At 36.9% G+C, this 24,097-nt stretch overlaps 1 protein-coding gene across 1 annotated transcript in view; it reads left to right on the top strand.

Annotated features, from left to right (window-relative positions):
* PARD3B (par-3 family cell polarity regulator beta) overlaps positions 1-24,097 on the top strand; it is a 1,280,476-nt gene that overhangs the window by 1,045,011 nt on the left and 211,368 nt on the right. The window contains exon 19 of the mRNA XM_001365888.4: positions 4,250-4,357. Coding sequence (XP_001365925.2) covers positions 4,250-4,357 — 108 coding nt within the window. The remainder of the gene's footprint in view (positions 1-4,249; positions 4,358-24,097) is intronic.

Genomic DNA, 24,097 nt, shown 5'->3' with positions numbered 1-24,097 from the left:
ATCCTAAATAGCTTACAGCCATACCCTCTGTCTATGTATCTTCTAACTACTATGATAATAACAATTTTTAAAAGTTATGGAAATCATCTTTCCATATTGGAATATAAACATTTTGACCTTATTGAAACCCTTAAATTTTTCTCTTTCTTATTTACAGTTTTTTGCTTCTCTTGAATCTTGTATTCAGACATCAAATTTTCTGTTTAAGTCTTGTCTTTTCTTCAGGAATGGCTGGAAATCTTCTATTTTATAAATGACCATATTCCCTGAAAGGATATAGTTTGTTTTAATGGATAGGTGTAAACCCAGTTCTCTTGCCTTCCAGAATATCGTATTCCAAGCCTTCCACTCCTTCAGTGTAGAAGCTGTGAGATCCTCTGTAATCCTGACTGGGGGTCCATAATATTTGAATTATTTCTTTCTGGCTGCTTGCAGAATTTTTTCCTTTGGCTGAGAGCTCTTGAATTTGAATATAACACTCCTGAGAATTGCCATTTGGGGATTTATTTCAGGAGGTGATCTGTGGATTCTTTCCATTTATATTTTACCCTCTTGTTCAAGAATATCATGGCATTTTTCTTGAATTATTTCTTATAATGTTGTGTCTAGGCTATTTTTGGTTGTGACTTTCAGATAGTCCAATAATTCTTAAATTATAGCTCCTGGATCTATTTTCCAGGTCAATTGTTTTTTTCAATGAGATAGTTCATATTTTCTTCTATTTTTTCATTCTTTTAATTTTATTTAATATTTCTTGGTGTCTTGTGAATTCATTAGCTTCTTTTTGCCTAATTCTAATTTTTAAAGACTGAATTTCTCCCTGAAATTTTGATCTTCTTTGTCCATTCAACTTTTCATGGTACTCTTTTCTTCGTTGGATTTTTTTTTTGCCTCTTTTTCCAGTAGGACAATTCTGCTTTTTTAAAAATTCCTTTTCTTCATTGGATTTTTGTGTGTCTTTGTCCAGTTGACCAGTTTTGCTTTTTAAGATGTTATTTTCTTTTTGCATTACTTTCATTTCTTTTTCCCACTTTTCTTCCCATTTTTCTTCAAACTCTCTTTTTTGATATTTGAATTCCTTTTTGAGTTCTTCAGAGTTTGAGACCAATTCCCTATTCCCCTTTTTAAAAGTTTTTCATATGCTTGTTTGAATCTCACCATCCTCTGTTGGTTCTCTTTGTTCCTATAGAAATTTTTGAGCATTAAGTGTTTCTTTTGCTGTTTGCTCACTTTCTCAACCTTTTTTGCCTGTGTTCTGGAAATTCTGAAAACTTCTTGCTGCTTCTGTCTCCTCTGAGTCTTTCAGGGCTTGGTATTATGAGCTATTTTGCGCTGGAATTAGGTCTTCACCTTAGCAGCACAGTCTTCAAAGAGCCAGGGCCTGGGACTTTAGAGGGTGGATCTGAGGTATTCTTTTGTTGGTGCAGCCCATGTCCTGGGAACCTGAAGTTAGACTATGCCCAGTCATGGAACCTGGCACAGTAGTAGGGGCCATGGCAATCAGCCAAAACTCCTTGTGTGCAGTTTTGGCCCTGGTTCTCCCTTATCCTATGATAACCAAATCTCTCTGCCTACCTGTCAAGTTATGTTCTGTGGGAGAGCCCCCTTACTCAGTCTTGCTGTTAGTTTTTGACTCCTGTCATTTTGAGGCACTTTTTAAAATTTCATTTGGAAAGATTGTCAGAGCAGTTTTGGCTTTTGCTACTACTAAACCACCATCTTTGATTCTACCCCCTTCTCATATGCCTGTGATTCTGATCACCAATGTCTTTATGTTCTTTCTGCTGGACATAGTCCTCAGTGGTCACCAACAGTTGTGTCATCTCTGATAGATGTTGCTCCACTGGGCAGGTGGTGGTAGAATTCGTCTCTGTTTGCAGCTTCTGGCTTTAATTGGAAATCCTTGTCTATGGTTATAACTCTTCCTCATAAGAAGAGTGGACTCTGCCATGCTCTTTTAAAGTCTTGAGACTTTTCCCAGCTTTTTTAGAAAAGTGATAGCCTTTACACTCAGCCCTATTTGAACAGCAACCTAGAGCAAACAAACAAACACAAAAAATCCTCCAGGTTTATTTAATTCCCTCAAAGTGTGTTCTGCCTGTTCCACATAGTCATACCTAGAATAGACATTTTAAAAAATTTTAGCAGATTCTTTGTATGAGCAACCCAGCTCTTTAGAATATATACTTATTCTTAAATAGGCAGAAGGACCTCTGATTTAATCTATTTTTAAAATTCCACTTCCTAGTTTGAGTCTTGCCAGGCCAAGGATTCATTAGGATGTACCTGCATATTGGATGATAGGGGTCGGAAGAGCATAGTGACAGGGCAGATGGTAAGGCCTAAAGGACTATAAGATGCAATGATAAGGCAGATGGTTAAATATAATGGTCCTCCATCTCACTGGAAGGCTTGTAGCTAATCCAAGTGGTATTAAAAAAAGAATTATACTCAACTTACCCATCGGCACTGGCTAGACTCTGATGAAGGATATCCTGCTCATGTGGCAGCTGCAATGGGGTCTGGTTTGGGTGGCCTAGAGGTGATGGGAGGAGGAGTGAAGGAAAGGCAAAGTAGATAAGGCATCCATGGATGACAGATTCTTCCCACACAATTGTCCAGATGAATCTAGGTATTCTCCACACTAAAGGTTATTCTTCCAACTTCTGGGCCTCTCCGGGTCAAAGACCCCCCCCCCCATTTCTTCAGTTCCAAAATCATACTCTCATTCCCATTCAGTGAATTTTGTAAATAGGAAAGTACAGAGATGAAACAAAGTTTAGGAGGAAAGAATTTCTCTTACCCTTGCCTAGCCAAATTCCTATCTTTATTATGTATAAGTAACCAGCAAGTCCTAAAGCCTTGTCAAGCTATCAGCTCCGTTACATCAGGAGAGGTAAGACCTGAGCTTGGACAGGGATAGAACATGTTGTTGAGAAGCAAGTATGATTAATGGAGCAAAATTCCAGAGAAGACTAAGGGAGGTGAGATCAAAGACACAAGTAGAAACATTAGTCATGGCAAAGAAAAGGATCAACCCTTCTTCAGGACAAAGGAAGAGAGAATAGTTCAATAGGCAGAGGAGAAGGAGAGGAAGAGCTCATGACAGATTACTTTGGTTTTCTCAGAAAAGTAGAGGTCTTAGAATAACTGTTGCAAGGAACACACTAAAGGAATTATAATACAAGTGCCACTAGCAGAGATTCCATTGTATATTAGATAACATGAAATTTTCAGTAAATTCTGATGAATCAATTATGTGACTTTACTTGGTGATGCTCATTGACTAGAAAGGAGAGAAGAGGGATGGCAGAGGTAACCCTTGGCCCATGATTAGACAAGAATGGTGTTATGACAAGGAAATAAGGGAGTCAAAGGTGGAGGATTTTGCATGTTTGAACTGGAAAATTATGGGACCAAGACTGTGAAGAAAGGAAAGTAAAACCAAAGTAGGGCTGATAGACAAAAAGAATTGGAAGGAAAAAAAGAAGTTGAAGGTCATAGGAACAAAGAGGATAAAGAATAAGTCCTAGACTGAGGTAGAAGAAAAGATAGGATAGACTTTGAAAAGATGTTGGAATAGTTTGCCCTTTCATTTTCCAGCCCATTTTATAGATGAAGAAACTGAGGCATTCAGGGGTAAGTGACTCACCTAAGGTCACACAACTAATAAGTGCCTGAGGCTAAATTTCAACTCAGGTCTTCCAAACTCCAGGCCTGACATTCTAGCTACTGTTTCACCTAGCTGCCTTTGCAACTATCTTCCAGCTAAGTTTTATGTCTTGTAAGTATATAATTATCTGCATATTGTCTCTCCTATCAAAATGTGAGCTAACAAGGACAAGGATGGGTTTTTTTTTAACCTTTCTTTGCATCCCCAACATTTAGCACACTGCCTGTTACTTAGAAGGGTTTACTAAATGCTTATTAACATACAGCCTGATTTAAATGATCTCTCATAACCTCAATCACTTCAACTATAAAATGGTTTCAATAATGTTTAACAGATTCATACTATGTATCTCATGAGGTTGTTTTGATCAAAGTGCTTTGCCAACTATAGAATAACATATGACTTCAAGACATTATTTCTACTATAGTTATGCTTTTAGTATCTGTAAAATAAGCTTTCTAATACTATGGATCCCTGTGGTTTATCAAAAATCATTATAGCCAAGAATAAACATAAGGATAATACAACTATTTCTAATCATGTCTTGTCCCTCCCCACCCTTTTGTGTTTTACTAGGTTTGGAAAGAAAAAAGAGGATAAAGGTGGAAAAAATGAGCAGAAGGGAAACTTGAAGCAAGGCATACTGCAAGAAGAGCTAGAAAAAATGAAGGAAGAAAGTGAAAGGTGAGCTTAGATCTAGTTTTCTATGTAGATATCCCCGACCAAACAACATTACTTAACATTGATGTCATTCACTTTTTTTCTTTTGCTCTAGCAGTGTAATTCTTTTGGTCTGGAAAATTCCTGGTATAGACATTCCATCCACTTATCAACTGTTACGTAATTGATGCTTTATGAGAATTACCTGGGACACTGAAGGGTACTGCCTTGCCTAGGGTCAAACAACTAGTGTGTAACAAAGGCAGGACTTGAACCTAAATTCTTCCAGATCCAGTGTGAGTCCTGTATCCACCATGTTCTCTTACCCCTTCAAAATGTAAATTCATCCAGTCTTCCTTTAATTCTGTTCTGTGGAATTACATAATATAATATAAGGTAATAAATAAAATAAAAAATAAGAAAATTAAGAAATGAGATAATGTCATTTTAAAATATTTAATTTAGCTTGGTGCTTTCATGCAACCAGTTAACAAAGCTAGACAGATTGCATATGTTTAGACAGAGCCTTGAACTTTCATAGATTCAGAGAGCTGGAAAACATTCCCATCTTCTAGTCCAACCAATTACAGATGGGTGAATTTCTGTCTGACGTGTTCATCTAACATCCATTTGAATAAGACCAGGAAGAAGAAACTCATATGAAGTATCCCACTCTGTTTCAGATAACTTTATTAGTAAATTCTTCCTTATATCAACCTGAAATATGGTTTTCCATAACTTAAAAGAATAGAATCTAGAATTGAAGGAAGAGGCAACATGGTACAAAGAATAGAGAGCTGTCTTTAGATTCAGGAAGGTTGGAGTTCAACTTCCACATCAAACATTTGCCAGCTACATGACCCTGCAGCCAGTCTGTTAACCCCTTTTAACCTCAGTTTCTTCATCTGTAAAATAAGAATAAGAAGACATTTATATCTCACAGGTTTGCTGTGTGAACCAAATGGCATAACATATGACAAGTGCTTTGTTAACATTCAAGATACATATTTATCTGCATGTATATATACAAATATAATACCTATATAAAAGTACCAATAGATAATATTTACATAGTGCTATAAAGTTTGCTTATAAAGTACTTTATAGATGTGATTTCATTTGATGGCCACAACTCGCCATGTAAAGGTAGGTGCAATTATTATCCCCATTTTATGAATGAGGAAACTAAGGTAGAGGGAAGGGAAATCACTTTTCCAGGGTCACACAACTAGCAAGTGTCTTTGGTAAAATTTAAATTCCAGCCTTCCTGACTCCAAGATCTATACTCTATCCACTGCACTTACCTAACTGCCTCTAAGCATCTATTTTATAAATGTATGTAGGTAGATGCATATATGTGTATACATGTGTAGGTATGTATATGTATGCATATATATACCCACACACTCATTTTTATTATTATCTTAGAGATCCTCAGTTCAAATCTCTTTCACAAATAAAAGAAATGAAGACCAAAGAAGCTGAGTGTTACAAAGGTATTAAATAACAGAGCTCTAATTTAAACCCACATTTTTTTATTCCACATCTGTTGCCCTTTCCAATAGATAATCAGGTTGACTCTCTGGGTCCCAGTTCTTTTCTCTGAATTCCTTCAAAATAAGACCTAATCCCTTTCCTACATGGCAGTCCTCCAAATAGATAGTGGTGTAACAAGTTGATTGGAATACATGTTTTTAATTAACATTTTTAGAATTAACAATCTCTTTTCTTTCACATGCTCTTTCTTTGCCTCCCCCACTGGAAAAAAAAAAAAACAGAGAAGCAAAACTTTGCCATGAATATGCATAATCAAGTAAAACAAATGATTCAATTGACCTATTAAAATGTGTCTCATTGAGTTAATAAGCTATATTAATTTAGTTCATATTTGGTCTTTCAAAGTTATGTCTTTGCATTGTTTTTGTCATTGTATAAAGTTTTGTTTTATTTTGGTTTGTATCTGTTCATAGAAAGCCTCCCAGGTTTCTCTGAACCTATTTCTTTCTTCATTTCTTTTGGCATAGTAGTATTCCATTCCATTGATATATAATAATCATTCTCCTTTAGATGGATATTAGTTTCCAGTTCTTTGCCATCAGAAAAGGAGCTATTAGAAATATTTTTGTGCATATGAGTCCTTTTCCTACTTCTTTGATGTTTTGGGATATAATCCATTTAAAGGGGGGAAAAGAATGGGAAAGAGTATTTATTAAGCACCTGTTACATGACAGTCACTATACTATGCATTTTTTAAACCCTTACCTTCTCTCTTAAAATTAATACTAAATATTCATTCCAGAGCAGAAAAATGGTAAGGGCTAGGCGATTGGAGTTAAATATCTTGCCCAGTCTCACACAACTAGGAAATATCTGAGGCCAGAGTTGAACCCTGGATCACCTATCTCTAGCCCCTGCTCTTTATCCACTGAGCCACCTGGCTCCCTCTGTGCTATACATTTTGAAAATATCTGATTTGATTTCTACCACAACCCTAGAGGGTCCACTCTATTGCCTTTAAGCCCTTTAGAATATCAATCAAGAAGTAGATATTGGTCCCCAGAATAGTGATGGGTTATCTATGAAGAAATTATGAGGACAGAGCCAAGAGGATAGGTTGTTGTGATGTTATAAAAGGAAACAAATTTTTTTCAGGATTTTGAATATATTTTGAGAAAAAAATTGGCCTCACATTCACTTTATATCATCATACAAACTATGTTATTTATAATTCAGAGGACATGTTGATTCCTGTTTTGAATGATGAGTTGTAGAAGATTCTTAGGTCCTCGGAGATGAATTAAACAACATCAGGCTTCAGCTGATGATAGTGGCCTTAAAATTACTGCATCGAGTTCCTGATTTTTGCCACACTCTTGTGTGCCTTCTTTATTTTAAACTGCTGACTCCCACTTTGGATACTGGCCATATGAGAAGTGTTCATCCTTCATTGTAAAGAAGCCAGTGTCTTTTATTAGGCTTCTGGCAAGCCTGAAAGTATAGAGCCCATCTGTTATAAGGACCAGTTTCATTTACTAAACTATTGGCAGATCATAAGGGATGAACTCTTTTTGGAAGAATTAATGTTCCAGTTGAAAATGAGGTAATTGTCCTCCACGTTTCTTTGATATTAACGCTAGTACTTTCCTCAAGTAAAAAGGCCATTTTTAAAGCAGTTAATTAAATATTCATATTTCCCTAGATGATTCTTTCCCTTCACAGGTAAAGGAAGACTGGAAAGAACTTAAAAATATGATGAAATTAGAAAATAATTTTAAATCCTGGATTCAGTTTCCATAGTCTACAAAAATGGTATCATTCATGCATTCGTGGTGTTGGTTGAGTGCCAAGACTTGTACTAGCTACAATGGAGGGTCCAAAGATAAGCTATGCCCTCAGAAAGCTTATGGTCCAGTGGGAGAAATGATGAATGCGCAAATGAGTAATAAATAAATAAATACATCATCAACTGGGTTTAAGGAAGACCTTGATATCTGGAAGGGAGGGAGGGAGGCATTTGGTAGGAGGTGACACTTAAAGTGAACAGATTGTCTTTCCACTTGGCTTTGCCCTCCCATCATTTTTCTCTTCCATTTCCAAAAAGAACCCTCTCTTGTGACATTGAGTTTGGGTAGTGAGAAAGTCCTTATCTGTCCATTATGATTTCTTGGACATAGCACTTTAGGTTTATCTCCTGTTAACCTTTAAGGCCCTTTTTGTCACATATTTCTGTTCAGATGGTTGACTTTATCAATATCAAAGCAGGGAAAGACCTATTTCGTCCTTTCTAAGGTTCTGAAAAGTTGATAAGCTCAGTCACAGATTCAGTAGAGCATTTAAAAGGAAATCAAGGGCTTCATATTGTTGTTGACTATTCACCTAGCAAACTTGTCCCCAAGGCAGCAGAGATGAATTTTATAATGTATTCCCAAGATTCAGTAATCCTGTAATGAAAAAAAAAGTAATTCAGGCTAAGATTTTAATGCATATATTGGCAAAGACATCTCTGCAGCCAGGCTCCATCATAGATCTGGCCACTCTTCCGACGTTACTCCCTGCAACTCTCTCTGCATCCCAAGCCTCCCCCCCATCTTCCAAAAGCCAAGCCTCCAATCGGTTTGCCAAAGTGCAGACTTCACATTTTTGCAACTCTGTTCTTGCTTGAGGATGGAAAAAAATCAGAGTGGCTGCAGAACAGCATGCCAGGTGGAAAATTGATAACCCATAAAATAAGGCAGGTAGTCTTTAAGTAAAAAGATCATTTCCTTCCTGAATTCGCCTTTAGAAAATAGCAGCCCCAGGGAATTTTGTTCTCAAATGCTAGACTGTAAATTAACCCAGCCTGGCTATTTGGGCTTCTGCTTCAATTTTCTTTAAATATGACTGCTCAAAATATTCAAAGCCCTGTCCTGTTAACCCCCCATTTATACCACTTCCCAAATGTGAAAACATAAAACATACCTGATATGTGTTTCCCAGAGAGAGAACCATCCATTTCAGGTGCTGGTAGAAAAAAAAAAGTCAGAGGAGCCAATTTTAGGCCTGGGTGCTAGAGGATTAATATCAAGGACATTTCAACATCTCAGCAGCTGTGGGCCTTGGGTGGGAGAGGAGGCCAGTTTGATATGTAGTTCACATTTGGCATGCCTCCAAGTGCCGGGGTCCTATTTCCAGGATCTCTGCTGAAGAATATCTTCTTGATCATCCCAGAGTGAACAAATTCACAACTCTTAAAAAACTCAACAAGCATATTACTCCTCCAAGGCACTTCTATATTAAAAAAGAATGGGATAATATGTTTTAAAGTTCATAGAGCTTTTTTTTAATAATATAACTTTAAAATGCCTTTCTTAAACTATCTCAGGAAAATTAAACCCGGAATAATAAATAATGCATTCTCTTACTGCTCTGTGTTTCTGTGATTGCATATTTGTTATCTGAATAGTCTTGGAATTCTTTGTTTCCAAAGGATATCTGTAGGGACAACTAGATGGCTCAGTGGATAGAGGGCCGAGCTTGGAGACAGGAAGTCTTAGGTTCAAATTTGGCTTCAGACACTTCCTCCTTTGAGACCCTGCACCACTCACTTAATCCCCATTGCCTAGTTTCATCTTCTTCTTTGTTCTCATGAATAGATATATTATGTCTGTCTATCAGTTTAAAAAAAAACACACACATTAAACGTTCAAAGATAGACATATATCAAAAAGTGTATTTGGTCATTCAATAAATAAATCTTAGAATCAATACACAGTACTGTTTCTAAGTAAGTTTAGATGATTTGCTTAAAATAAATAATATAAAAATAAAAAAATGAAAGTAAATTTTTAAAAAGATATTAGAAGCCTTTAAAGATTTAACTAGCCTATAGGCTATCTATCCCAACCCCCCTAAATCCTTCTTTACCATTGGTTTGGAGATTCAGACCAAAGAAGAAAAATATCATACCTAATCCAGGAGCAGAAGTATTTTTAAGAGACAGAATGTGGCTAAGATGTTAGGATTAAACCTTCCCCTTTTTTGCATGAAAATTGCTAAGAGAACTGGGAAAATCATCATTCAGTAGAATGGCACCCTCAAACAACAACCAAGCAGGTACCTTCTCATTCTGCCTTGAAATAAAATCTAAGAGATGAAAGGGACTTTGGGGTTCAACTTGTCAAACCCCTACCTATAACATTAGCCTCTTCTATAATTGCCCCAATCAGTGGTCATTCGGGAATTGTTAGTACTTTTGCATCACCCATGAAGAAATTCATTTCTTTTTAGTGCAGTCCACCATGTTGTCCCCAGATCTTACATGGCACCTCTGAAGTCATAAGAACAACCAGCATAAAACTAATTCTAAGAAACATGGATTATTTCTTGCATGATGAAATAGACTTCTTGATACATGTCTTTCTTTGAAAGTTTGGTGGTTTTTGGTTTCTTTTTTTAACTGATAGACTAATAGAATATGCCACCTGTCCTATCCATTAGAACAAAGGAAACCCGAGTACTAAATGTTTTTCAGTATTTTTATTTTAATGTATCTTCTTGATCTATTTTCTTTTTCCACATCTCATTCCCTGGGGCATAAGTGTTTAGATGTTACATGTGTATAACACATGTGGGAGTGACTAGGTAAGTATAGTGGGAATATAGAATGTTCTTTAGTTTTTCCTGTCTGAATAATGGTTACTATTAATAGATAATTCTACATAATAGAAGAATTGCATCCAAATTTCACCTTAGACATCTACTAGTTAGATGACTTTTGTTTATGTTTTTGACATCTCTGCTCTAGGCAACTCTTTTAAGAGTAAAAGTTACAGAAAAGGTACAGACCTGATTTGGTAGAGGGAGTTTCCTCTTTTTCTCATCTGGAAGTCCCCTATGCCAATGAAAATTTGGGCCCAATCCCCATCCCCCTCCTTTGACTTAATTTACCTTTTTCTTTGATGTTACTGCACAGCACTGCACACACCATGCTTGTCTATATATTTGAAGACACAATTTCAATTCAAGATTGTTTGGAAATATTTCTTAGCCTGCTTTTTGCTGCCCTGAGATGCTGGTGCCTCCTTCCTGATACACATCAAATAGTTCATCACACTAAGGCTCCATTCTAAATAAAAATCATTTTGTTCAAGCTTCATTGAGTTTGGATATAATAAAACATTAGTGTGAAGAGCCTACATCTAGAAGGGCCTAGAAGGCAAAAGGGAGAATCAAATGTACCCACAGATTATTTCTTTAAGAATTTTTATCAAGCTATAAAGTATGCTTGAATTTTCAAAGCACCCAGAGAATAGCCATCTACCATATCATTATGAGTTCTGAAAAAAATGAGCTTCTTTTAACCAACTGCAAAGACTGGAGGCACTGCTATTTTTTTTCACATATTTATTTTTTTAACCAATTCCATGCAATAACAAATTTCCATACAAGTTTCCCTAAGTTATTTGATTGAACTTATCTCCTTCTCTCCCTTCTCCTACTCTTCCGGGTGCTGGTAGGCAATTTGATCTGGGTTATACATGTATTATCATGCAGAACATATTTCTATATTGTTCATTTTTATGAATAATCTCATAAAACCAAAACCCCCAAACATATACTCAAATAAACAATTAAAAAATCAGATGCTTTCATCTCCATTCTGACTCCAACAGTTCTTTCTCTGGAGGTAGAGAGCATTCTTTGTCATAAGTCCCTCAGAATTATCCTGCTTCATTGTATTGCCAATAAAAGCTATGTCTATGACAGTTGATCGTTCCACAGTATTACAGTTACTTTATACAATGTTTTCCTGGTTGCTTATTTCACTCTACATCAATTCATGTAGGTCTTTCCAGAAATCATCCTGTTCATGATTAGTTATAGTACAACAGTATTCCATCATCATCATATACCACAGTTTATTCACCCATTCCCCAACTGAGGGTCATCTCTTTTGTTTCCAATTCTTTGCCATCACAAAAAGAGCAACTTTAAGTGCCTTTGTACGAACAGGTCCTTTCCAATTTTTTCAAAAATCTCTTTTGGATACAGACCTAGAAGTGGTATAACTGGATCAAAATATATGCATTTTTACATCCCTTTGAGCATAATTCCAAATTTCCCTCCAGAATGGTTGTATTAGTTCACAGCTCCACCAGCAATGCATTAGTGTCCCACCAGTGCTATTTTTACACAGGTTGTTTTTTTTTACTTATATAGTAAGAAGAGTAGAAAGGAAAGAACTTTCTAATAATAGTCTAATACTCTAACTTTCTAACAATTTTAATAATAAGGAATCCTTACTTTCTACTCTGATTTCTTGTCTGTTACTTAGGTTTGTAATCTGAAAATGATCAAACTAGTCAGACCAGTGTATGAAAGACCTAAATTCCCACAACTCTTCTGAAGCAGTGATAATACCTTTTCAAAAGTAAGTTAAATTGGGGCAGCAGAATGGCTCAGTGGATAGGCCTGAAGTTGGGAGGACCAGATTTCAAATCTGTCTTCAGATACGTCCCAGTTGTGAGATCCTGAATAAGTCATTTCAACCCATTTGCCTAGCCCTTGCCCTCTTCTATCTTACAGTTGTTACAAAGACAGAAAATAAAGGTTGGGTTTTTTTAGTAAGTTAAATGAATATTTGTTTAGAAGAACTATTTTCTTATCATAGTATAGGTTTATTTTACCAAAGAATTTCCATTGAGACAAATAGCCCTCTTCCAGAAGAGTTTTCCAGTTGAGACACTGAAATAAAATATCACTAAATAAAAATTTCTTACTAAAGTTAGCATGATTTTAATAAATAACAAATGACTTGTGCAAAGAGGGACTCACTCATTACCTTTCCTCGTTCGGCTCATGATAAGTAGCTAGCTTATTCAATAATGTCTCTATGCATCTTATTATCATTTTAGTAGAATAAACAATGGAATACAAAAAATTTTGAGCTGAGAAATATGAAAACATATGGCTCTTGTTTTCAACAAAAACCCAATGCCCAAGTGAGAGTGAATCTAAAATTTGGGAAAGTTAAATGGTTTCAATTTCGGAATTCAAGGTTCTTAGTTTGCTTTACTTTTAGGAAGCTTTCCAAAAATCGCAGTGAGCTTCTCCCTTTCCTTATCAGCTGCTGTGTTTGTTGCCTATTCCCATAGTTTAAATCAATACATGTGTTTTTGATATTTGGCAAACCGAGATTTAATTCTGCAGCTGCAAGTTCCCCACATAAACCAAATGCATCTTACAGAAATAAAAACATTCAGAAACCATTTATAGATTGAGAATACTGGTGGGTGAAAATCTATTCCCAGCCTCTCAGCATTTTATTTAATTATGGGAGATTTTTATGTTACTGGAAATTGAAATGAAAACCAGAATAGGCTAGAGTTTGAGATTCCATCTAGGAGTTGTTCAAAAATGAAAAGTGAATATGTTTACTTTATTCTTAGTCAAAATGTAAAAGGACTAAGGGTTCCTTTATGAGTTCATATTTTCATTATAAATATGAATATACTTCATATGTATGTAAATATTTGGAATGACTAATGATTTTGTAGACCCTGTGAAAAGAATCTACCAAGGAACAATCTTTCAATTACTAGGATGATTTTTTACTAATTAATGATTTATCAAAGTTTTATATTGAATATAATGATTATAAATTCCCATTTTCAAGCCCATGATTATTTTTAAAAGACTAATTCAACGTGACTTTACTTTTCATTGAAGAGTCCAGCCATTGCAGCAAAGTTGAGCCTGTGATTTTAGACAAAATAAAGTATTGGACAGAATCCCAGTTTTAATAGTCCAAATTTAGTATTGCCATTGAACCCTGATCAGATCATGGACTGGATTGGATCCCAGTTTTTTAAATGCCCCGATTTATTGCTGCCTTGGAATCCTGATGAGAATACACTTTGGTTAAGGCTTTAGTTTAAAAATAATAAATAAATCCAGTTAATTACCTTCAGGCTCTTCTTAGATCATCAGAGTAAAGAAAGGTATATGTAAGCTATGAAAAATATTACTAGGTGGTGTTGCTAAGGCCAAGGTCAGATTTTCATTTATGCTGACTGAATGAAGTGATCAGGTTTCAGCTCCTCAATGGGCCAAAATTCTTACTGAATGGAAGGGCTGTTTGCTAGATCCCAATGAATCTAAGTGATGTGAGTGTTAGATTGACTGTTGAGGCTTTCCTGAGAATGAGATTGAAAAACAGAAACAAAAACAGAATTCTGAAGCAAAAGACAAAGAAGGTTGGAATTCCTTCTAGGGAATATCTTCCAGGATTTGCCCCTGAATTTTATGGGGGAGAAAGGATCAGGTTTTGGAAGGGAAAGACTATATATATGTATTTATTTACCATTATAACACCATTCTGCCAAAGAACTCCTCTGCTAAACAGTAGGAAAATGTATTCTGGTAAACTGGTTATAGCTAAATACCTATATCTCAAAGGGTTTCTTCTTGTACCAAATGCCATGGCTGCATTTTGCATGAGCACAAATCCTTTTATGGGGCTTAAATCAATGTTAGAAGTGCTGTAGGAGCAACTACATGTCAACTGAGCCAGACGGATACATAGTATGAACCATTTGACCATCATTCCTTCCAGTGACTATTTAGCCAAACTCCTGAGGCTAAAACCCACTATATTTTGCAAAAAAAAAAAAGGAAAAAAGGGAAAAATCCATCATAGAAAAGCTCCTCAGAGTGAAAGAGTAAACATGATATCATTGAAACTATACAAAATAAAGAACTAAATTAACTTAACTTGAGTTACTTTAACAAAACGATTTAGTTTTTTTGGACTAAATAAAGATGTGGCAGAGAACTATAAACTCTGCTGACCTAGGCTACTTTGCCCTACTCTCTGGTTTTCATTGACCTTCTACTTTGTAAGCCAGTCTAGGTATAGACATTTGAGGTTACACATTGAAGGGGAAATTAATTTTGCATTTTTTCTGCCATTGATATCATTTGTATAATGGGAACAAAAAGGACATTGCTCTTTTTAAATAGGATTGCTTAGTGTATAGAACTGTGTTTTAAATTTTTAAAATTATTTTTATTTGTTTTCCTGACTTTTCACAATCACTTCATAATCCATATGCCCCATTTTCTTCCCTTTCTCTGTGAAATGGGAGTGACAATTTCCATATGTCTCCATTTTATATTTATACTGACATTTCTCATTGATAAATTAAATGTTTTAAAATTACTCTGAGCTTCTCAGAAGAACTACATGAAATAAAGTTTTGAGCATAAAGAACCCAAAAAGTATTTATTAAATTAACAACCATATGCCCAAGCACTGGCCATAACTCATTTGGGGCAATAAAGTATTCCTGAAAAATGCAGATAAAGCAAATCACACTTTTCCATTAACATTTTCAAATTTGGAAATGTTTTAACTTAACTTCTGATTGATCTTCATTTGGCAGTAGTTCCTAAAAACATAGCACTTCTCTCTAATTCTAAAAAAAATCTGGCACAAAATATTAGAGAAGAGAAGAAGCTGCTACTTGAGCCAACACTCATAAAGATTGCTGGCTGGGTAAGGACAAGATGGGAACCCAGAAATCTGCAAGTTCATGAAATGTGTCTCCATTTGAGCTTAAATTCATAAAATACTTATATTTATGTTGCTGTAACATTAGTTGAATTTTGGTAGAGACACTTGTGTTTTGCCTAACATTTTGAATTGTATTCTGTAGAAGGCATGGAAGACAAGAATCCTTCCTTCTCCTTTCCTCAAGCTAATCAGTCACCTTATATTATGTCTGAAATGACCATCAGTAAATACAAAAAATGAAAACAGGCTCTTCCTCAACCTCAGATTCCCATCTCCTTCTGGACTCTACATATTTTTCTTTGTTTATCTAAATCCTGGAAGTTAAGGCATTTGGATTGAGGGAACAGGGGTAGAGGGCATATTCCATCATCATCATCATCATTCTAATTATAATAATAGATGTCATTTACATAATGCTTGTTTAAGATTTGCAGAGTGCTTTACAAATATTATCTCATTTGGCATTCACAACCATTTTGAGAAGTAGATCCTTATTAGCCCCACTTTACAGCTGAGGAAACTAAGGCAGAGAGGCTAAGTGACTTTCCCAGGGTCCAGCAGCTCACAAGGGTCTAAAAACTGAATTTAAACTCAGTTCTTCCTCCCACATATCTAGCAGCCTATCCACTGAACCAAATAACTGCCTCAAGTCCTTTGAGGAGTTTGACAAGTAGAATTTACAGAAACATATGACTATAGTCACTAGAATGAATCACACTCATAGAACACATTTAAAAATTCTGTGAAGTATGGTAAATATTATTATCCCCATTTTACAGAAGAGGAGCTTGAGACCCCAAGGGTTTAAGTAACTTGCCTGTAGTCATGTACCTCATTAAGTACTAAGGTGGAATTCAGACTCATGTTTGCTGACCTCAACTGCAGTCAATCCTCTTCCCAATGTGCCTTGATGATTCTCAAGGTTTTTTGAACAGCAGATACAGCGATGCATCCATCCCATTCATTTAGTTTTCACCACTTACATGGCACTTCTCATATTCTACTACTCTTAACTGTTTATTGCCCAGATCTCATTTTCTCAGCCCAATTAGAAGCTCCAAGGACAAGGACCATCTCTTTTTGATCTTTAACTAAAAATACAAACTCCCCTCACCCCAAGTGGACAGTGAGTTGAATACAAAACACAAAAATAAATGACAACTGAAAGAGGGAAAGGCTAATCTGATGTCTAAAGAGAAAAAAACAGAAAAAAAGATTTTTTCACAGTCACTGAAATTGCCTCAGGACCCATCCAACCATGCTTAAACTGGCAGCATTACAACAAAAATGAGTCAATTAAGTAAGGGAGCCAACATTGCTCAGCCCATCATGCCTATTGACACCTGTTTGACTATAGAAGAACAAAAATCCTCAGAGATGAGAGTGTAAAGTGAATGAGAATTTATCCACTTCACAAACAAATGAAAATGCTGTGGGCCCAGAGAATATTTGTGAATTGGGATTTTTTTTTCAGAGCTCTAAATTTAACCAGCTGGAATTACTTTTTAAGTACCGTCCTTTTCAACCTTTAGAAATGAAAGATTTGCCTTTAAATGGGAAATCTGCATTTGATTGTAAAGATGAAACGCAACATCCTTAGCTTATTCTCCACAAAAGCAGAATCTTTTTATACCCTACTTGTTCTGTCAAAACCACTATTCCAGAAATAAATTTCAGACGAGCATGAAAAAACTGTGCATACATGTTAGCATAGAAGATCACCAAAAAATGGAAACCATTTCTAATGCTCCAAATGTCATGTAATGAGACTCTCCGGAATGGGTTGTTGCTAAACTATGGGTCCACAGTAGCCAAGAGCACATTTAACATTCTAAGCCAATATGTTATGAAGGAATATATATATATATATATATATATATATATAGTTATACTTAATCATCTCAGTTCCAGTCTTTTTTCTCCAACTAGATCATAAACTTCTTTGAGGCAAAATATACCTTTTACATTGATACACACCTATAACTTAGCCCTGTGCTTGGCACCAAGAAGGTGTTTAGTCAATTGAGTAACCTTGGAATAAATTATTATGCAATTAAATCTGCTGTTTAAAAAAATAAAAATTTCAAAACTCAAGGAGTATATTCAAGTGGTAAGAGAATACATTATCAGGCATTTCTCAAGCCCTTGCTTGCTTTGAACAATATGTGGCATTTTTTGTTTGTTTTTTTCATAAAAACCTTTACCGTCCATCTTAGAATCAATAGTGACTAAGGCAGAAGAACTGTAAAGGCTAGGCAATGGGAGTTAAGTGACTTGCCCAGAGTCAAACACCTAGGGAGTGTGCGAGGCCATATTTAAACCTAGGACTTCCCATCTCTTGGTCTGGCTCTCAATTCACTGAGTCACCTAGATGCCCCCAATATGTAGCACTTTTAAGTACCACTATAGTCTCAAAAACTACTCTGAATGAAACAGTAAAAAAGGACTTTTTAAAGGATAATAGGAGGGGGCAGCTGAGTAGCTCAGTGGATTGAGAGCCAGGCCTAGAGATGGGAGGTCCTAGGTTCAAATCTGGCCTTAGACACTTCCCAGCTGTGTGACCCTGGGCAAGTCACTTGACTCCCATTGCCTAGCCCTTACCACTCTTCTGCCTTGGAGCCAATACACAGCATTGACTCCAAGACGGAAGGTAAGGGTTTAAAAAAAAGAAAAAAGGTAATAGGAGTTTGTGAGAACATCCTATATTCATTTATTTATTTACACAGCACTTTTCATCTTGCATTTAAGCAAACGAGCTCTGAGAACATGCTGTTTCATGTTCTTTCTCTAATACCTATCATGAGATCTTGCTGATAGTAGGCACTTTTATTTAAAGTCAGATGAAAAAGTAGCAGAGAAAGAATTGCTTAGATTAAGCATTTTGAAATGAAAGTGAACTTTATTATTGATGACATTGGCAGCTGAATTAAGAATTCTATTAGTGATGATGTTAAATCTGGCACATTTTCAATGCAAATGGACACTGAAAACACGGTCATAATTGATATTTGTTCAATATACTAAGATGTATCATAAAGCCTTTGATGGTTATAGAAAACTGCCTGTACTGTAGAAAATATTTCACAATTGCCTTTCAATCCGTTTTGGGGTTGGGTGCCGCATGTTTGCTACCTCTGGTCTTGTTCACTATTTCTAACAACAATATGAACTCTGAGTAGACTTTATTTCCCTAAATGACTGTTGAGTTGAGTTACAGTAAGTCAGTCTGGAGCCATGATAACGCAGCATCCAACCATTTCCAAAAATGTTTATTTCACCTACACCTAAACTACAGTTTAAAAGTCGCACCAGACAAAAGGAACCAAGACTCTATTACAGACTCAGAGAGTTGATATAAAAGTAATCAAACTATCCAATGGGGATTTACAAGATTTTAGAGATGCTTTTCAAAGAGCCTTAATTTCATAGAGGCATCAAAACTTTAATACCAAGAAAATTGATATTATGCTATTATTTCCCCCCTCACATGTAAGAACTTAAGATCTGATATGAATTTATAGGGGTAAACGAGACATAGTTGACCAACCTTTAATGCTTCATTGCTTCAGTGGGTACTTTATCTAAAGGTGTAGATTGCTATCTAATCTGCATCTTCTTGTCCTGTATAGCTCTTGTTCAGACCTTCTTATATAAGACCTCTTCCAAGGATATTCATCTTTCTTTCTCTTGACATGGCATAAATAAAGTAAGATTTATAGCTGTCCACTACTTTTCACTCATCCATACCATGTGCCTGACCTCCTCCTTCTCTGGACATGCATCTCTCCAAGAAAACCCTTAATAGCATTTCCCATATTGAATTCCTTTCCTCCCCAATCCCAAAGCTGACAAGCAATTCCACTAGGTTGTACATATATCATTGTTCAAAACCCATTTCCATATTATTCATATTTGTAATAGAGTGATCCTTTAACATCAAAACCCCAGTCATATTCCTATCAAATTTTGTCATTGATCATATGTTTTTCTTCTGTGTTTCTACTCCCACACTTCTTCCTCTGAATGTGGATGGCATTCTTTCTCAAAAATTCCTCAGAATTGTGCTGGATTATTGCGTTGCTGCTAGTAGAAAAGCCCATTACATTCGATTGTACCACAGTGTATTAGTTTCTGTGTACAATGTTCTCCTGGTTCTGCTCCTTTCACTCTGCACCAATTCCTGGAGGTTGTTCCAGTCTCCATGGAATTCCTCCACTTTATTATTCCTTTCAGCACAATAGTATTCCATCACCAACAGATACCACAATTTGCTCAGTCATTCCCCAATCAATGGATACCCACTAATTTTCCAGGTTTTTGCCACCACAAAGAGCGTAGCTATAAATATTTTACATGTATTTTTCACTATTATCTCTTTGGGGTACAAACCCAGCAGTGGTATGGCTAGATCAAAGGGCAGACAGTCTTTTAGTGCCCTTTGTGCTTAGTTCAAAATTGCCTTCCAGAATGGTTGGATCAATTCACAACTCCACCAGCAGTTTTGCCATATCCCTTCCAACATTTTTTATTTTCATTTACTATCATATCAGCCAATCTGTGAGTTGGTACCTCAGAGTTGTTTTGATTTGAATTTCTCTATGAAAGATTCAGAACACTTTTTCATGTGTTTATTGATAGTTTTGATTTCTTTATTTGAAAACTGCCTGTTCATGTCCTTTGACCATTTATCAATTGGGGAACGGCTTGGTTTTTTTGTACAATTGTTTTAGCTCCTTAGAAATTTGAAAAATTTGAGAAATTTGTCAGAGGTTTTTGTTATAAAGATTTTTTCCCAATTTGTATCTTCCCTTCTAATTTTGTTTGTACTGCTTTTGTTTGTACAAAACCTTTTTAATTTAATGTAATCAAAATTATTCATTTTATATTTGTAATATTATCTGTCTTTTCCCTGGTTTTAAATTCTTTCCTCTCCCATAGATCTGACAGGTATACTATTTGGTGTTCACCTAATTTACTTTTAATTTCCCTCTGTATATTTAAGTCACTTACCCATTCTGAATTTATCTTGGTATAGGGTGTGAGATGTTGATCTAACCTAATCTCTTCCATACAAATTTCCAGTTTTCTCAGTAGTTTTTGTCAAATAGTGGGTTCTTGTCCCAATAGCTAGGATCTTTGGGTTTATCGTACACTATCTTGCTGAGATCATTTACCCCAAATCTATTCCACTGATCCACCCTTCTGTCTCTTAGCCAGTACCATATTTTTTTGATGATCGCTGCTTTATAATACAGTTTAAGATCTGGTACTGCTAAGCCTCCATCCTTCACATTTTTTTTTCATTATTTCCCTTCATATTCTTGATCTTTTGTTCTTCCAAATAAACTTTGTTGTTGTCTTTTTTTCCCTAATTCTATAAAAAGTTTCTTGGGAGTTTGATAGGTATGGCACTGAATAAGTAAATTAATTTGGATTGAATTGTCATTTTTATTATATTAGCTCATCCTACCCATGAGCAATTGATGTTTTTCCAATTATTTAGATCTAGTTTTAATTGTATGGAAAGTGTTTTGTAGTATATCTAACAGAATCCTAATTATTTAGAAATGCTGTCCATAAAAAGGAAAATAAGATTACTCTTGCATAAAATTGGTGGCCTATTTTCAAGGAAGCCATGTTGGGACTTTATGTAATCACTTCCTCTTGCAGAAGGACACTAACCTACAGACCAGCCATATATCGTTTTCCAGACTTCATTAATATGACCCAGTTGCCTTCTTCAATTTGTGGTGTGCTCCTCCTGGAACCACCAATTTGAGGAAGTGCCCCCACCAGCTATCTTTCATTATGTAGACTACCATTTCCCTAAGTGAGTACTACCTCACACATACCTTTTTAGCTCCCTTTTATTCATTAGAACGTAAATTTTCTGAGGACCTGAGCTAACTCTTTTTTCTTTTATTTGTATCTTCAATACTTAACATAAAAGGAACTTAATATAAAAGTTACCATAAAATTATTAAATTAAAAGTATATAGTATAGTAGTAGTCTCTCCGTGACCGAGAATGACTATTGTCTTTGTGCAGTTTCATCTACGGTGTACCCTCATATGGCTTTGGAGTCCAAAGACTGAGGTGCACAGTTTGTGGCACATGGGGCCTGGGACACCAGTTGTTACGGGAGGTGCGGTTGTGGCCTGGTGTCGGCATTCACGCGCAGCGGCAAGACATCGACAACGTCGCTCATCTTCAAAGGTGGTGGCGGCATGGTGAATGTGGGTTCACCAGCTGCTTCTGTCAGAGGCAGCGAGTTCTAGTTGCTTTGGTGTAATGCCAGCCCACTTCAAAGTTGGACTTTAGCTGATCCTTGAATCTTTTCTTTGGTCGACCTTGTTTCCTGAGTCCAGCTGACAGTTCACCATAGAATACCTGTCTTGGTATTCGCTGTGGGTCCATGCGGATGACGTGTCCAGACCATTGTAGCTGGGTTTGGAGGACCAGGACTTCGATGCTGGTGGAGTTGGCTCTGTCGAGGACTTCCTGGTTGGTGATTCGGTCCTGCCATCGGATCCTCATGATTGACCGGAGGGAGCATTGGTGGAATTGCTCCAGCTGTTTCATGTGGTTCCGGTACAGTGTCCATGTCTCGCAACTGTACAGGAGCGAGCTGAGGACCACTGCATTGTACACTTTGAGCTTCATCACAGTGCTTACACCGCTGTGTTGGAGGACTTTGGAGTGCAGCCGCCCGAGTGCCTGGCTGGCCTTTTGGATCCTGGCATTGATCTCGTGGTCTAGGGACCCGTGGTTGGCGATGGTGCTGCCCAGGTACTTGAAAGTGTTGACGTTAGAAAGCTGTGTGCTGTCGATTGTAATGCATGGCTGGTTAGTTGTCCTCCCTGGTGCAGGTTGGAACACCACCTCTGTTTTGCTGAGGCTAATAGTCAGGCCAAACAGTTTTGTTGCGGTGGAGAACCTGTCCACAATGGTTTGGAGATGATTTTCTTGGTGGGCCATGAGAGCACAGTCATCTGCAAAGAGAGCTTCCAGGATGAGTCTCTCTGTTGTCTTTGTTTTTGCAGTCAGGTGGCGAAGGTCAAATAGTGAGCCATCCAGTCGGTATTTGATGTAGATGCCCAGGTCTAGATCCATCACAGCATTTCGTAATACTTGGGCGAAAAATAGGTTGAATAGTACCGGAGCGAGGACACAGCCTTGTTTCACGCCATTGGAGATGTTGAAGTGATCGAAAGTCTCTCCACCAGATAAGACTTCCCCTGTCATGTCGACATGAAAGAGCTGGATCAGTTTGACGAATTTTACTGGGCAACCGAGCTTGTGAAGGATCACCCACAATGCATCCCTGTTCACTGTGTCGAACGCCTTTGTCAGGTCTATGAAGACAATGTAGAGACTGTGGAAAGGAAACTAGACTAATAGTTTGTGTGGGGGAAGGGCCAACTGGGAGTGGCAGTTGAGTCTTGTGACTAGCACTTCCTGCCTGCCGGGTGGGACTTGCTTCCTGGTGTTGGAGGAGAGAGGAGCTTGTTCAGCCCAGTTTGGAGTGGCATGCTCTTCTTGGTTCAGCCGGAAGACACAGGCTTCTGAAGTTTCAGATTTGTTCTTGTTTGCTTTCTGTGTACTGCTAAGATTCTGAATTAGAACAACGAGAGTAGACGGAAGTGGGGCAAACTCTCCGCCAGCCTCTGGGGCCTGGCCTCAGGTCTGAAATTGAGAAAAAAACTCCAATCCCAACTAGTTATTAAACGTTATATTTTGAATACGCAGTCAGATAAGTGGACTATCTTTACTGATCATAGAGGGAGCTGAACTTCAGTTTCAGTCATTCAAAGACAAACCGTCCTTATCGGACTCCTGCTGTTTCCTCTAAGCAGGGGGCATCTCCCTCCTTTGCTTCACCAAGCTATATACCCTCTCTACCCTCTCTCCTCCATACCCCATACAAACCTCCCATTATCCCCATTTTTCCAATCCTATTTCCTTTCCAAATAAATATTACAAGACTCAGGTTCTGCTCAAGGCATTTTTCCTGCATTTGCCTCACTGTGAAGACCATGTTGATGGTGCTGCGATCTGGTGGGAAGCCACATTGTGATTCAGGCAGGTTCTACTCTGAAACAGATGACAGGAGTCTGTTGAGTATAACACAGGTGAGGATCTTTCCAGCAGTGGAGAGTAGTGAGATGCCTCTGTAGTTGTCACAGGCTGCTCGTGAGCCTTTGTTCTTGTATAGGGCTACGATGGAGGCATCTCTGAGTTCTGGGGGCATGTGAAATGCATAAAATATATATATATATAAACATAGATTCAACTATATCTTTAATAATAGATTATCAAACTTTGCTGATAAAATTAAGCCCATTAGTCTAAATTTTGCAATTCTATTCTCTTCTCATTTTTAAAAAATAGAGACATTTGCCCTCCCCAATCCTGTGCTACTTTTCTCACACTCCATGATCTTTTTAGAGATTACTGACTAGAATTCTTCTTTTTAATCCCCTGGTTACTCTTCTTGGCAGAAAAATAACCAAGAGCAAAATTATAATATGAAATTGTTGAACATGTCAGGAATCAATTTCAAGCACCTCTTCCATGTATCACATGTAAGATAACTTTATATACACGTCGATGTGCATGCATGTTATTTATATGAATGTATACATACATGCATATGTGTAAATACATGTAACTATGTAGGTATATGTCAATGTATATCACACACACATATC

This window comes from Monodelphis domestica, chromosome 8, assembly GCF_027887165.1.
Source record: "Monodelphis domestica isolate mMonDom1 chromosome 8, mMonDom1.pri, whole genome shotgun sequence".
NCBI classification, from domain to species: domain Eukaryota; kingdom Metazoa; phylum Chordata; class Mammalia; order Didelphimorphia; family Didelphidae; genus Monodelphis; species Monodelphis domestica.
The sequence above is the reverse complement of the archived record's forward strand: the minus strand, read 5'-3'. Positions and strand labels throughout refer to the sequence as shown.